Below are 14,713 nucleotides of genomic sequence, written 5' to 3' on the forward strand. Positions count from 1 at the left end.
AAAATTAAATGGTGGGTAGTGAAATAGTTTAAACATTGTATGTGCATAAGATTCTTTATTAACGTATCTGACACACGACTTTTTATTTTCTTTTTTCTTTCCACCACCCCAGCAAAGCAAACAACCAACCAAAAAACAAACATAATCATGACCATTTAGGAATGAATAACAGATAATATCATCTCTGTTTCTCTCTAGGATCACGCTAGTGTGTGTGTGTCTGTGTGTGTGTGTGTGCGTGTTAGAGAGAGAGGGAGAGGAAGAGAAAGAGACTGACTACAGCTGCATAGTTTCTGCATTGACACTATTCCTAAATATTGAAGCTGTGTTGTCTTTTTTCTGATTGATTCTATGTTTATGTTTACCATTTTCCATGGTGATACAAAAGCTTGGAAACTAAACTATGTTTTAAAAAATTAACCTAATGATAGAACTTATTAATCTGAAAGCTTAATAAAAATATTATGACCTGTATGAATATTTAGTGCAGTTAAAAACAGTAGCTTAGGTGGCTTCAATAAGTTAAATGTCCAACTCGTGATTTCGGCTCAAGTCCTGATCCCAGGGTCGTGGGAAAAATCGCCACATCGGCTCCATGCTGAGCGTGGAACGTGCTTAAGATTCTCTCTCTCTGCCCCTTTCCCCTGCTCACACTCTCTCTGTCTCTCAAATAAAACAAAAAACAAGACTAAAAACAATAGTTTTGTTTTATACCAAAACTGGTTTTCTGACTTGAAACAATACTTGGAATCTTGTTCATTGTATTTTTTTCATCATGCTTAAAACCTCACATATTCTACAGAATATGGTATCTCTTCACAAAAGATGTTTTATGATTACATAATGTCATTTCCTATAGATTTTGGATTTTTTTTCTAATGTAATCTCACTTATCCTTGAAGTTAAGGCTGTTGCTTTGGTTAAAATGTAACGGTGCACTTAAATATATGATATATTTTGATATTAATGGTTATAATATGGCAGGTTTCCAGTTGTTTTATCTTGAAACGTATATACAATTATATTCCAACATTAATTCAGTGTGTGAAATAGAGAGCGTCCATACACATGGAGATCGTGCTAGCAATTGTTTGGGTTCTCATTCTATTAAGGAAACTTATTTAGCACTATTGCTGTTGGATTAGAAAATGATAGACATCATTATCTCATTCATATATAAATATTCATGTATGGTGTAGAATAGCATTTTCCAGACTTGAGCAGTCATCAGAATCACCTGGAGGGCTTGTCAAAACACAGATTGCTTGTCCCACCCTCAAAGTTTCTAATTCCGTAGTTCTGGGGTAAGCCCTGAGGATTTTCATGTTTAGCAAATTCCACAATGATGCTGAGGCTGATGTGACTCCCCTCCTCCCACAGCCATGGGTCTAGTGGAAGGCAGCTGAACAGTGAAGCCTATGGACTTTGGTGATAGCCCCACATTTCAGCCCTGGCTTTGATACTTACCAGCTGTGTAACTTGGACAAGTTAGGGGTCAATTTTGTCATCTGCAGAATGGTAGCAATCATATTTATTGTTGATTCAAATAATGCACATTAACTGTGAATAACAATGCTTAGCCCTGTTGTAAGCACTCACTGAGTGCAACATTAGTAACTAGTGGTGATGGTGGTTGACCCAGGGGTAGTAACAATGGTAGTTAGTGGTAATCAAAGAGAATACACATTTCCTGAGTTCATTTGCAAGAAAAGTTTGTTTTTCGTTTCTAAGGAGGCTGAATAGAAAGCTTGGTTTTCATTTATGACATTGTTTCTATAAGAAACACTCCACGGGAAGGGAATTCATGAAAAAGAGGTAGCACCCTTAGAAAACGAACATTCAAGAGTGTGTTGGAGATTGGAATCTATATCGCCGTTCATGCAAAAGTTTAGCCATTTGTGGAATACGTTTTTCAATATTCAGAACTTAATGCGTTTGTTTCTTCCCCTTAGCAACAAGAGCAAGACCCAACAAACCTATACATCTCAAATCTCCCCATTTCTATGGATGAGCAGGAGCTTGAGAACATGCTGAAACCCTTTGGACATGTCATTTCCACAAGAATACTAAGAGATGCTAATGGAGTCAGCAGAGGCGTTGGCTTTGCCAGGTAAAACACTTGTTACGTGTGTGTGTGTTACTTGTCTTTCCTCATGATTCCCTTTTAATTCCGTTCCTTTCTAGCATAAGGCCCACAGTAATAGAACGTTTTTACCCCTTCCCCCCTCTCCAGAAAAAGTAGCTTTTCAAACCGACTCTGTATCTTGGCCTCGCTCCAAAGAATTTCATTGTAATTATAAATATGTTGTGCTTGCTAAAATATGTACATCGAATGGTTATATGTGTCTTGGGTCATAATGATATGCATACCCAATTCCCAGTTCTCTCTATGCCTGTAGATTAGCAAAATCAGATGCTGCCAATTTCTGCTAGTGGTAATAAATGCCCAGTACCCCAAAGCTAAAGAGCCCATGTGGTGAACAAAGCATCCAAATGCTTTTGCATTGATTTCCAAAGAATTAGACGATAGAATTTCTCAGTCAAGAGAAGGAAGAGAAGAAAGAATTTGAGAAACAGGAATTGTTGGAAAGTCCCAAGGAACCCAGAAAAATAAGGGGGGGTCAGGAGGGCATTTGCATTTAAGAGGCCCTAGCTGTGTGGTTTTGATGTTTTACACAGCACAGAAGAAAGAATATTGTACTTTTTTCATTGTCGGAAAAGGAAAAGTAGTTTTCATCTTAACTTTAAGGGAATGTTTACAAAAGAAGATCTCAGCCAGGAATAGAGTTAAAATGGTTGTACCTGCTGTGCTTTCATGAAAAACAAAGCTCAAGAAACCTCAGAGAGAAAGAAACTGCTTAACAACAAAGAATGAGAGTAAGAGCTGTGTCTCCATGGCTTGGTGTGTTTATGGGTCTCCAGCTGACTTCACATGGATGAGTGGATGGATGTTCGTGTCATCTGGAAGTCAGCCCATTGTAGACAGGTGTGTCCCTTTATAACGAACCCTGCCATTATGTGGAACGCCATTGCAAACCAACTTTTATTAACCCACTTTGAAAGATAACAAATTGGAAATTAACTGTGAACTGATGTCTAACTTGACTTCGTAGAAGTCATGGACCATGCGTTAAAGTTCTGATTCCCCACCACGTTCTAGTAGACTGGTAGATATACAAGATGCATGATGATTTGAAGACAAGGAAGCAGAGGGAAGAAAATCTCCTTGACTTGATTGTATCCTTGCGGCATTCACTTTTTCCAGATCGTTCGTAACTGTTCCTTTGCGTCATCTAGGCAGAGCTAATCACATTGCCTGGGGCTCTGAATTTTGCCAGTGCAATGAATCTTGAATAGTGTATAAGCTCCTATGGTGACTTTTTTTTTTTTTTTTTTTTTTTTTTTTTTAACAAGGGGCTTTTGGTACAGAGTGTATTATTTGCAAGGGCTGCCATAAAGCATACAAGAGACTGGGTGGGTTAAACAACACAAATTTATTTTCTCACAGTTCTAGAAGCCAGAGAAGTCTAAGATCATTGTGCCGGCAGGTTTGGCTGAGACCTCTCGCTTTGTCATAGATGACCTTGTTGTCCCTTTGTCTTCACATGGTCTTCCCTCTGTGTCTACGTATTAATCTCTTTTTTTTAAAAGGACATCAGTCAGATTGGATGAGGAGCCACCCTTACGAGGTCCTATCTCCATATCCAGTAACATTATGAGCTATTGGGCGCTAGGACTTCAACATAGGAATTGGTTCAGGGGGAGGCACAGTTCAGCGTATAAGCCAGAGATTGGGCTGATCATTTCTCTCACTTTTGTCTTTCCTATATGCTTTCAGTTTGCTTACAGTGAAGAGTATTCTTCTTAGTGCAGAAGCCAGTAATGTACATTGTAAGAGGCAAAACTATAATCATAGTATATGGCGTCATAAAAGAGTAAAAACCTGTAAAGTTTTGTTTTCTTTAGGAACTGAGGAAAAGTGGGAATTTTAAATTGTTCTGTTATGCCCGCTTTGAAGGCAGCTTTCCTCTTTTGGGGCATTTTGCATAGAGAGGTTCTAAATGATTCTTTAAAATACAGATATGAACATGTCAGGGGCCTCCATATGGCCTCCATATATCCCTCCATATGGCCTGAGCGATTGGATTTCCCAGCCTTGCCGACATCATTCCTGACATCATTATCCATGACATCACTCAACTTCCTGGCCTTCTCTCTTCCTGCCCTGTATGCTGGGCACAAGAAACCCTTCTTGACTGTTACACTTGTCGTGACTCTTACCCTGGCTTCTGCGTATTTATCCTCCAGAGACTGGCTTAAATGTCTTTTCTTCAAAGAACCCTTTACTGACCTCTAACTCCAGCCTCCAAAGTTAGATGGTCATGTCACAGCTCCTGTCAGAGTTGTGTTCCCAAATAAAATTTATCAAAACCATAATAAATTCACTATTTAATTTGTATCTTCACCCACTGGATTCAACATTTGCGTAAATCATATTTCCTTTTCACTGTTGGAAGGGGTGGATGGGTGGAGGGTGGTTAGCGTAATTACCTTTCTATGGAGTTCCCCAATGACTAAACCCCAAGCAGTAGCATTTTAAAACTTTAAGCTTTGAATATGAATTATCAGTCACACTCCAATACTGAGACTCAGGTCTCCACACTCTAAATCATGGTATTTTCTAGTTTCAGAAAGTTAGCACATGAACTGAAAAGGAAAACATAGGTTCAAATCAAGGCAGTGATTTCTTATTCCTAAGAAATCAAAAGAAACTATGGCCCTGCCTCTTTTGTAAGAAGCCAGAAAACTGATGAAGGATCAGTATTTCATTCTCCGTGTGTCTTAGACTTGAAATCCCAAGGTGCAGGATCCCACATAATTTACCTAATTTGAATACGTGAGAAAATAATCTTAGCTATATCATAGGTAAGTGAGTCTGACCAAATTCCTCTTTCCTCACACTTGGACATTTGCTCTGCATTTTCTCAAATCACTGTGGCTACTGCCTTAATAAGCACGATCATTCACAAATTAACTCTTGCACAAGTGTTCCTTCTTTTATTCATTTATTGTTTTTTTATTATATGTGTGTGTGTGTATTTTATTTTATTTTATTTTTTAGAGAGAACATGAGTTGGGGAGAGGGACAGAGGGAGAGAGAGAGACAGGGGGAGAGAGAGAGAGAGAGAGAGAGAGAGAGAGAGAGAGAGAGAGAATCTTAAGCAGACTCCATGTTCAGCACGGAGTCTGATACAGGGCTCTATCTCACAACCCTGGGATCATGACCTGAGTCGAAATCAAGAGACTCCCCTCCTCCTTTTTAAATATCCCTTTTTTTCTGGCCACCATTTCTCATTTGGAGCTCTGTCTCTGAACCACAAAACAGAGATGACTTGAGTGACTGTTTTCTCATTTCTTCCCAGGATAGTGCACAGTGAGAGAACTTAATGGATTATATTGCAATGGATGCCTTGGGACAGTGGTTCTCTAAGTTTAGTTTCCAGGACGGAAACCTCAGCATTGCTTGAGAAATTATTAGAAATGCAATTTGGGGGCCCTACTGAATCAGCAATGAGCAGGGCTGGTTGGGGTTTGACAATCGATGTTTTAGGTGACTCTCGTGCTCTCTAAACTTGGAAGAGCATAGCCTTAGGGCATTAGGACTGGTTCTCAAATCTTCTGGAAGGCCTGCGAAATCTCAAACTGCTGGACTTCATTCTTCTGATGGAGTTGATTCCTGTTGATACGTCTATCACACTGCAGCACTTTCTCACATGTACTAGTCATGAACCCACCTCCCTCCCTGTTCTTCAAGGGTAGGGACCATGTTGTGTTCTTCTTCATGCCTGTCCCAGCACCTAGAATGTTGTCTGACACATAATTGATCTTCAGTGAATTTTTGATGATAAACAAATGGGATCACTTCAAGTGTTTTGTTTTTGTTTTTTGTTTGTTTTTGACTATAAGGGTTTGCAGGGAGGTAGCATTTGATGATAATAAGCCACTTCTGAGATGGGTGTCTTGGAATTTTAGAGCAAACTACAGTCAGATCAGCTCAACTGTTATTGATTTACAAATTGTTTCTTCTAAAAGTTCACAGTGCCACAGGCACTATTAAAAGAAAATGCTTATTTGATTGGAAGAACAGTAGTCATGTAATTGTGCCTGGTAAATTGGATGTATCTCTTGAATTTATGACTCTCTCAATTTACATAACCTGAATAAATTTTTTCAGAAGGCTTCATTTTGAGTATTACCAGTGGTCACTTCTGACCACCAGATGTGGTCCTTGTTTCATGTGCAAGAGATCCTAAAATTCTTTAACTAGAAAGCTCCCCCCCCCCACCATTATTATTTTACTTGCAAGCTATACATTAATCTGCTTTGATAACCATCTCTTCAAAGTAAAGGTAGTATCTTCATTTTATATTTAAAACACTGAACTTCAAAGCATAGATTTGAATGCCAGTAGGGTGCACAGACAGCACAATTATAGCCTTTTCAAAGTTCCAGAAGCATGAGATATATGTCTGAAATTACAGACATTTTATTTTATTTTTTATGTTTCTTTATATTTGTGGGGTTTTTTTGTTTTCTTTTTTTTTTTTTTCTACTCTCTTGTAACTTAAAACAATTTTGCAAGATCCACCGCCCTCTAGGCAACATTTTATAGCCAAGTCATAAACCTCTAAAAACAGCAGTTTATGGTGGGAATGCTGACAGTCAGACAAGTCAGACCCACTGCTGCAGAGCTCACGGGTGCCAACAGACTACCTTGCCTTCCAGGGTGAGGATCAGCACATAAATCAGCCTGAGGCTAGAGGGACATGACTGTGTGTTCACGTTATGCATTTCCCATTCCCAGAAACATGAGACCATTTGTCTAACAAAAATCACATTGAGAGAGTGTTATGTGAGGCCGGTGAAGAATGACCCAAAGTGCAGAAGGGATGGGGGGTAAACATTCACAATTAATCCGGCTTCAACATCTGGGAACATAGAACCTCTTTAAGAAATGCATTTACTGTCCCCTGGTGAGCTAAAGAGCGTGAGACTGCTGAGCACAGAGACCTTTGTATTTTGCAGTATTTTTCACCCCTCCTCAGTACTCTTAATTTGATTCTCATGGAGTTTTGTTTGAATGACTTTTAACATATGGGCAGCCAGCCCTGTGTTCTGCCCCCTCCATACTGAACGAACAAGTTTTCCAATTAAATAATTTCAGTTCTTTCTTTTCATGAAGTAAAAAAATAAATAAATAATTGTGGTTATAGGCAGACAGATGCCAGCCTGATCATTAAAAACCAGAATTATTAAATATCAGGCTCCAAATATTCTTTCTGTGTTTTTTCTTAGTGTTGAATATTGTAGCAATTTTATTGATTTACCTTTTACTCCCTGATACTTCTTGTTCCCTATCTGCTCCCACCTCCTGAAATATGAGGAACTTTGATTCAGAGTAAGCATAATGAAAAGATGGGAATGTAAAAGATCACAAAGCAAATACCAATGCTTCTTTTGTAGGCAAATATATGATCCTGTAAAATGACCATCAAGCTTATCTCATTGTGTTTTCATTGTTAACTATGTGTTTTGATCATATCTACCTTGAGTCCATCTTTGTGTTAAAACTTCCCCCCTTGCTGTTTTGGCAATAGTTCTGCCATTACTACCTCAAACCTGTATGGAACAAGGACATCAAATGTGAGCTGAGAAAATCTCTAAAGTGTGAATCTAGTGATTAGTGATCTCCAAACCACAGGTGTGTTTGCACAAAAAGAGGTTACGGTGTTTGCCGAGATTGAAGAGAATAAAAGTTGTTACTTCTTGCAGTAGCTTTATTTTTTGTTTGTTACTTTTTATACCTTTATTTTATTTATTTTGAGAGAGAGAGAGAGAGAGACAGAGAGAGAGCATGGGAGGGCCAGAGAGGGAGAGAGAGAGAGAGAGAGAGAGAGAGAGAGAGAGAGAGAGAGAGAGAGAGAATCCCAAGCAGACTCCGCACTGGCAGTACGGAGCCCAATCTCAGGAACCCTGAGATCATGACCTGAGCAGAAATCAAGAATCAGATGTTTAACCTACAGAGCCACCCAAGTGCTCTAATTCCTTTCAGTAATTTTAATTCTTCACCTAATTGCCAGCAAATGTGATCCACTGGAGAGTAAACTCCTGGTCCATCCTTCAGCTTCTTGATCTTTGTTCTCGTCTTATGTTTTTCTTCATTTATATCCATTGTACCCATTGTCTGTACTGTACTGTTTGTACCCATTGTCTCTTTGTCTTCATTCACCATCAGTAAATCATGATCATGACTGGAGATAGTCATGCAGAACATTCTGCTGCTTTCTTTTCCATGTTTTCAGAGCCCTGGATTTCAAGACCCAAACCAACCAACCAACCAACCAACCAGTCAACCAACCAAATGAACAAGCAAATAAATAAAATTGCATCAAATCATCTATAATTTTGAAATCTCCTGGACTCAACTCATGGCTTTATAAAAATTTAGAGGAGGGAAAACATATACTCTATTATTTTATCATTATGAAACGAAATGACTGGATCCCAAAGATCATCCTCTGTGGGATGAGAGGAGAGTTATGAATATTGTTTACTCATGTAAAACTAAAATTGTAGAACTTTGTTACATTGAAGTTGGAAGCAGTAACCATTGCTGCTCCCCTACAGCATATAAACTGAGATACAGATGATAAGGAACCAGCGTAAGAGGCTCTTGGTAAGGTTGGATAGGGAATCCTGTCAAAGGGGAAAGGCAATCAGAGATCTGAGGTAGGGCCAAGTTTGGCATGTTTAAGAAACAGAAAAAAGGCAAAGCTACTATTTCATAGAGGAGAGAAAAGAAATATAACAGATAATAATATCTAGGAATCAAATGTGCCTGCAGCTCAAAGAGATTGATTAAAAGTGATAATGAATTCCAGTGGCATTTAGTGGTAGGATTTTTCTAGATCTGAACATACTATACGTATCAATTCCTCATTTATCTCAGTTTTAAGGTTTTTAATTTAATTTTCTTTCATTTCTTTATCTAAACTTCTTTTGAAAACATTAACCTATGGGTAAAAGACAGATTTAGGTTATGGTGTCAACCGGATGTTGGCAGATAATCTAAGAAACAAGCAGTTCCCAGACTGAGTGTAAAAGAAACCTTTTTTTTTTTTTTCTCTCCCCCTTCCATTTTTCTTGAAACACAGAGCCTCCAGGATGATTTTGTTCCTCGAGCGTTGATAGTTTTATGGCATAGCCATCAGCATGCTGGCTGCACACAGAATTTCACCCCAAATGATTCATCTAAAGAGACTAGAATGAAGCAGTATTTACAAAAGTGTGGGGAGAAGGCAGGGATCTGACAAAGGATGTTGAGAAACCCAGGGATGACCAGAAGGAAGCTCTTACTACCCTGAGACAGCTGAAGGCAGGTACAGGAGTGCTCCCAGGGCCAGCAAGACCCAGAGCCCTGGAGAAGGGGCTGCCTGGAGCAGCTGGAAACTGGGAGAGATGCAGTCCCGGCCAGAGAGATAGTGCCAAAGCAAAGAGAGAATAGGGAGGAGCTGGCCAGACTTCTCTCTACTCCTACCAGGCCCCCAGTGGCTGAACCCCATGAAAAGCTATCACATAAAAGAGCTAAGACAATACTGTTCATAGATGGATCACTTCTTCGAGGCATAGAGCAGAGAAGATATAAAGAGGGGCAAACAGAAAACTCATGGATAAATTAACTATTTTTCTTTCCCCTGGACTTCACTAATGAAAAAAAAAAAAAAGCAAAGAAAAAGTAGTCAACGATAACTAAGCATCTGCTACTTTACCTCAACATTGGCAGTTGATAGAGGTTGGTAGGATTGATGGCAAATTGGCTCTGTTTAAAGAAAGTAGCTGTTCAGGGTGACTGGGTGGCTGAGTCAGTTAAGAGTCCGACTTCAGCTCAGGTCATGACCGTGGTTTATGAGTTTGAGCCCTGTGTGAGGCTGTGTGCTGACAGCTCAGAGCCTGGAGCCTACTTGGGATTCTGTGTCTCCCCCTCTCTCTGCCCCTCCCTTGCTCACACTCTTTCTTTCTCTCTCAAAAATAATAATAAACACTAAAGTTTAAAAAAAAAGAAAGCAGCTATTCAACTTTAGTTCATGGTTGCCATGATGTCTTTTTTTTCAAACCAAACATGTGGCTTTTTCTAATAACACATACATGTTGTTTTTCCATACCATTTCTCCAATTATCTGACACCAACTGGGTGTCCAACAATTGAACTGAATTCAGTTCTAACACTAACTCTGTAGAGTTATCATCAGAACTCATGGGTTAAAGGTTCAGTCCCACAAGACTGTCCCCACTTCAGACCCCAGCCCCAAATAGCAAGAGCTACTCACATTTCTATCAAGCCAACTATATAGTCATGGGTTCCCTTGACCCCCTCAGATTTGATGATTCACTAGAACAACCACAGAACTCATGAAAACACTTTACTTATGTTTGAACTCTGTTGTTTAGTAGTTATTATGGAGGTTTTATTGCATGGGCATGGTTGATTCATTTACTGGCCATTAATGATTGAGCTCAATCTCTAACCCCTCTCCCAACCCCTGAGGTGGTGAGTGGGGCTGAAGTCTCCAAACCTCCAATCATTTGGTCTTTGCGGTGATCAGCCCCATTCTGGATCTATCTAGGGGTCCCATCTTGAGTCATCTCATTAACGTAAACTCAGGTATAGCCAAAAGGGCCTCATTATAAGTAACAAAGGACATTGCTATCACCACCGGTTTAGGAGTTCTATGTCAGAAACCAGGGGCAAAGTCTAAATTTATTTTTATTGTACCTTAGTTGCCACTGCAGAAAACATGGAATAGATCATCTTACCTTTCAAGAGGAATCAGGAATCCAGATTTCCGTGTGAAGTCTCCCAGTCGTTAAATGTTGACAACCATTTCAGAATCTTTAGAACTTTTCTGAAGTCCAGACAAAACATCCAGTTTGGGACATTGACAAACAGCTCTAGAACAGTCATTTTCAGCCCTGGCTACACACTGGAATCACCTGGGTGACTTTGAAAAATATGTCCCTGGACTTCATGCCAAAGCAATTAAGTTAGAATCTCCTGGGCTTGGGCCCAGAATTGATATTTTTAAAAATAGTTTGGTAATAATTATAATGTACAGTCATTTTTGTTTATTTTTGTTAAAGTTTATTTATTTATTTTGAGGGAGGGTGCTGAGAGAGAGAGAGGGAGAGAGAGAAACCCAAGCAGGCTCTGTGCTGCCAGTCCCAATTGTGGCGCTCAAACCCATGAATCATGAGATCGTGACCTGAACCAAAATCAAGAGTTAGTCACCTAACCAATGGAGTCACCCAGACACCCCTACAGTCATTTTTATTTATTTATTTATTTTAAGTTTATTTATTTATTTTGAGAGAGACAGAGATAGCACTAATGGGGAGGTGGGGGGGCACATAGAGGGAGAGAGAGTCCCAAGCAGGCTCTGTGCTACCAACACAGAGCCCGAGGTGGGGCTTGAACCCACGAAACTGCCAAATCATGACCTGGGCCGAAAGCAAGAGTCGGATGCCTAACTGAGCCACCCAGGTGCCCCCCTACAGTCATTTTTAAGTAAATATTTTATTTTGGAATAAGTTTAATTTAACAGAAAAGTTATAAAAGTAATAAAGAGTTCCCATATACACCACACCCATTTCCCCCCATTGTTGACACCTTACATTAATTACCATGGTACATATGTCAAAATTAAGAAACTGACATTGGTACATTACTACTAACTAAACTCCAGACTTATTTGGATTTCACTAATATTTCCACTGACATCCTTTTTCTGTCCTAGAATCCAGTCCAGGGTACCATTTTTGTATGTAGTTGTCATGCCTGATCACTCAGCTGAGGTTTGTGACAATATCAGACTTTCCTTGTTTTTCCTAGGTAGTACTAGCCAGGTATTCTGGGGAATGTCTCCAGATCTGGGTTTATCTGATGTTTTTCTCATGATAGTATCCATACTATGTATAGATTTTTGGAAAGATTCCCAAAGATGTGAAGTGCCCTTCTTGTGACATCAGATCACAGGCCAGTTAGTAGAGGTTGAATGGAATGGAGGTAGCAAGGTCTTTCCAGCATCAGGACGCATTAAAGTAGACAAGTATGGGAAATCAGGAAGGATGATGGGAGGCCAGCAATGGAGCTCCACGTCTCCCAGGTAAGCCATCTGAACTGAGAGTCAAGAGACAAAGATTCTGTTTCAGGCTCATCCACTGACTACTCTTTAGACAAGGCAACTGGTAGTAGTTTCTTCATCTGTACAATTTAGAAGTTGATATCCGTGGCTCTTTCTAGTCCTGAAATTGTGTGATTCTAAAACTCTGGAGTGGGTTTTAATTGGTCAAATATTATCCATAGTTTCGTATCCTAAGAGGAATGTGTTTTAATGCTGAGTAAGACATCACCCAAATGCCTGGGTGTCGGCAAAGGACAATGGGAGGAGGCCACTCTGCTTTGTTTTTAAGCATTTATGACACTTGCATCCTAAGAATGTCAAGCACCTGGCAGGTAGAGCACAGATTGCACAAACTAGAGCACACATTGCAAAAACGAAGAAGAAAATTCAGCTTGTTCACTCAGTCTTTGTTCCTGGGACTCAACTGTTGTTCTTTCCATTACAATAGACGAAGCAGTAAGTGATGTAATTTATTTTTGAAATCTCAGAAAGAGTGCACATTTTAGTACTTTTAAAAAATCTGTTGATATTGACCCTTTGCGCAACTCCAACCGGATTTAGATGGATGACTGGCTTGTAATGTTGGATATTCTAAGTTGCCAATAATTTGTACAGAGCCTGTGATTGCAAAACCACAAAAATTTCACAATAGCGGAAACCTCTAATTAACCAAAATAAATGACGGGGTGGATTTGTTTTAAATATATGGTTAATAATGCTTATTGCTTCAAGATCATAAACTGAGAGATGCTCTGTTGAGGTGAGATAGATGGGCTGCAGATGATTTTGCAAAGTTCTCTTCCACCTTGGTGTGTTAAGTCTGACCCAGAACGTTCTACTAATACTGGATCAAGCTCTCCTCTGATGTAATTTGCCTGTGGGAATTGTATTGGCTGTGAAACTGGTTCCCCTTAGTAGCTGTTGTAAAAAAAAAAAAAAAAAAGGATTTTTTTTTAATCACAATTCTGCGATTTGTTTTGAATGACACTGAAGCCAGGTTCCTAGGCACTGAGACAAGAAAGAATGTCAAACGGGACCTTTAATGTGTATTTATATTTAAACATCAGACCTAACAGAAAACCCTGAAGCTTTATACAATGATTGGAGCCTTGTAAGAACCTAATTAATGTATCTTCGGGTGAATGGTTGGCCTGGCACGCGAGCTGTCCTGAGGTACTCAAGGGGGTTCAGGTACCGCCTGGGAAGAATAGATGTGGTTGTAGTGATTCAGTGGCCTGTCTGAAAGCGACGTGTAAAGGCAGCTTTGTCTGGCATGCCGCCTTTTCAAACTCACTTCATAATGCTAGTGTCAGTTTCAACTGAAGCGTGGGCCAGATTGCAGATAGCTTGAGCTGGCATTTCAAAGTGGCTAATTGTGAACTTGAGAAGAGAATGGACACATTCTTCCAAAGGTGGCTATTCAAATGCGGTATCTTCCCCCCTAGAGCTCGAGCCTCACTTTTGTTCTGTTCCCACATAAAATGCAAGAGGAACACTGAGCCTTTCCCTTGATAGCTCCTCTATCTGCACCTTTGCTGGGACTGCTTTGCCTTGTTAAAATGTGCCCCGTGTATTAAAATGAAATTGTCACTGCTGGGTGGTGCAGCATAACATGGTTTGACACTAAGCGCCGGCAGCTACAGAAAACAGACTTTTATTGCATTTATTCTTTCAGAGACGAGAGTCTCTAAAGGCTCACTGCAGACATTCACTTAGTTAAATCTGAATGAAGCCAAAGTGAACAATCTACGCCGCTGTCTTTGTGTTACCAGAAACAGCCCCCATCCGGCTTGATATGGCTGTAAAATAGTCTTAAGAAAAGATGATCATACTTAGAATCCAAAAGGGAAGACTTGAGGCTTTCAATCCAGAGCAAAAATATTTTAGGGGGGTAGAGTGGGTGAGCCACCTGATTTTCTACTTTGGCTTCCTCTGTATTTCCTAAAACACATTAAATAGAATTAACAAGCCTGTGCACACACACACACACACACCCCAATCTAGTTTAGTCTTCATTTAGAATTCCATGTCATTTTAAGACAAAGAGAAAGGATTTGATTTGTAGGACTCATGCAACCAAGCTTTAGATTCTAACTGCCTTTTATCTAGATGAGTATCCAGAGATAAATTGAGCAGGGAGGGGGCTCTAGGGTATAAGCTTTTCATTCTGTAGCTCTCCTGGAATAAAAATTCCATAAAGTAACATCTGTAGTAATTAAGGGCTTACATTTCCTCTCCCATTCATGTCTCTGGTAGGAGGGAAGGTTATTGTTCCTAAGAGACAATAGATAGTAGATCCTGTGGGAAGATAGAGCAAAATTAGAATTCTTTTGTTCCTAGAAATGGAAGTTTCCTACTTCCAAAATAATAATAATAATAATGATAACAATAACAAGTTGGAAGATTTACTGTAAAAGATTCCACCAAAAGAAAACCTTGAAGGAGTTAGGAAAATTGTACTTAGCTATTCCTAA

At 39.6% G+C, this 14,713-nt stretch overlaps 1 protein-coding gene across 8 annotated transcripts in view; it reads left to right on the top strand.

The window, feature by feature from the left end:
* The window catches only part of RBMS3 (RNA binding motif single stranded interacting protein 3), a 702,269-nt gene that overhangs the window by 436,356 nt on the left and 251,200 nt on the right, over positions 1–14,713 (top strand). For all 8 annotated transcript variants that reach the window (XM_042955148.1, XM_042955152.1, XM_042955154.1 and 5 more), the window contains exon 5: positions 1,953–2,110. In XM_042955148.1, the coding sequence (XP_042811082.1) occupies positions 1,953–2,110 (158 nt within the window). The remainder of the gene's footprint in view (positions 1–1,952; positions 2,111–14,713) is intronic.

The sequence above is a fragment of the Panthera leo genome, chromosome C2, assembly GCF_018350215.1.
Source record: "Panthera leo isolate Ple1 chromosome C2, P.leo_Ple1_pat1.1, whole genome shotgun sequence".
NCBI lineage: Eukaryota > Metazoa > Chordata > Mammalia > Carnivora > Felidae > Panthera > Panthera leo.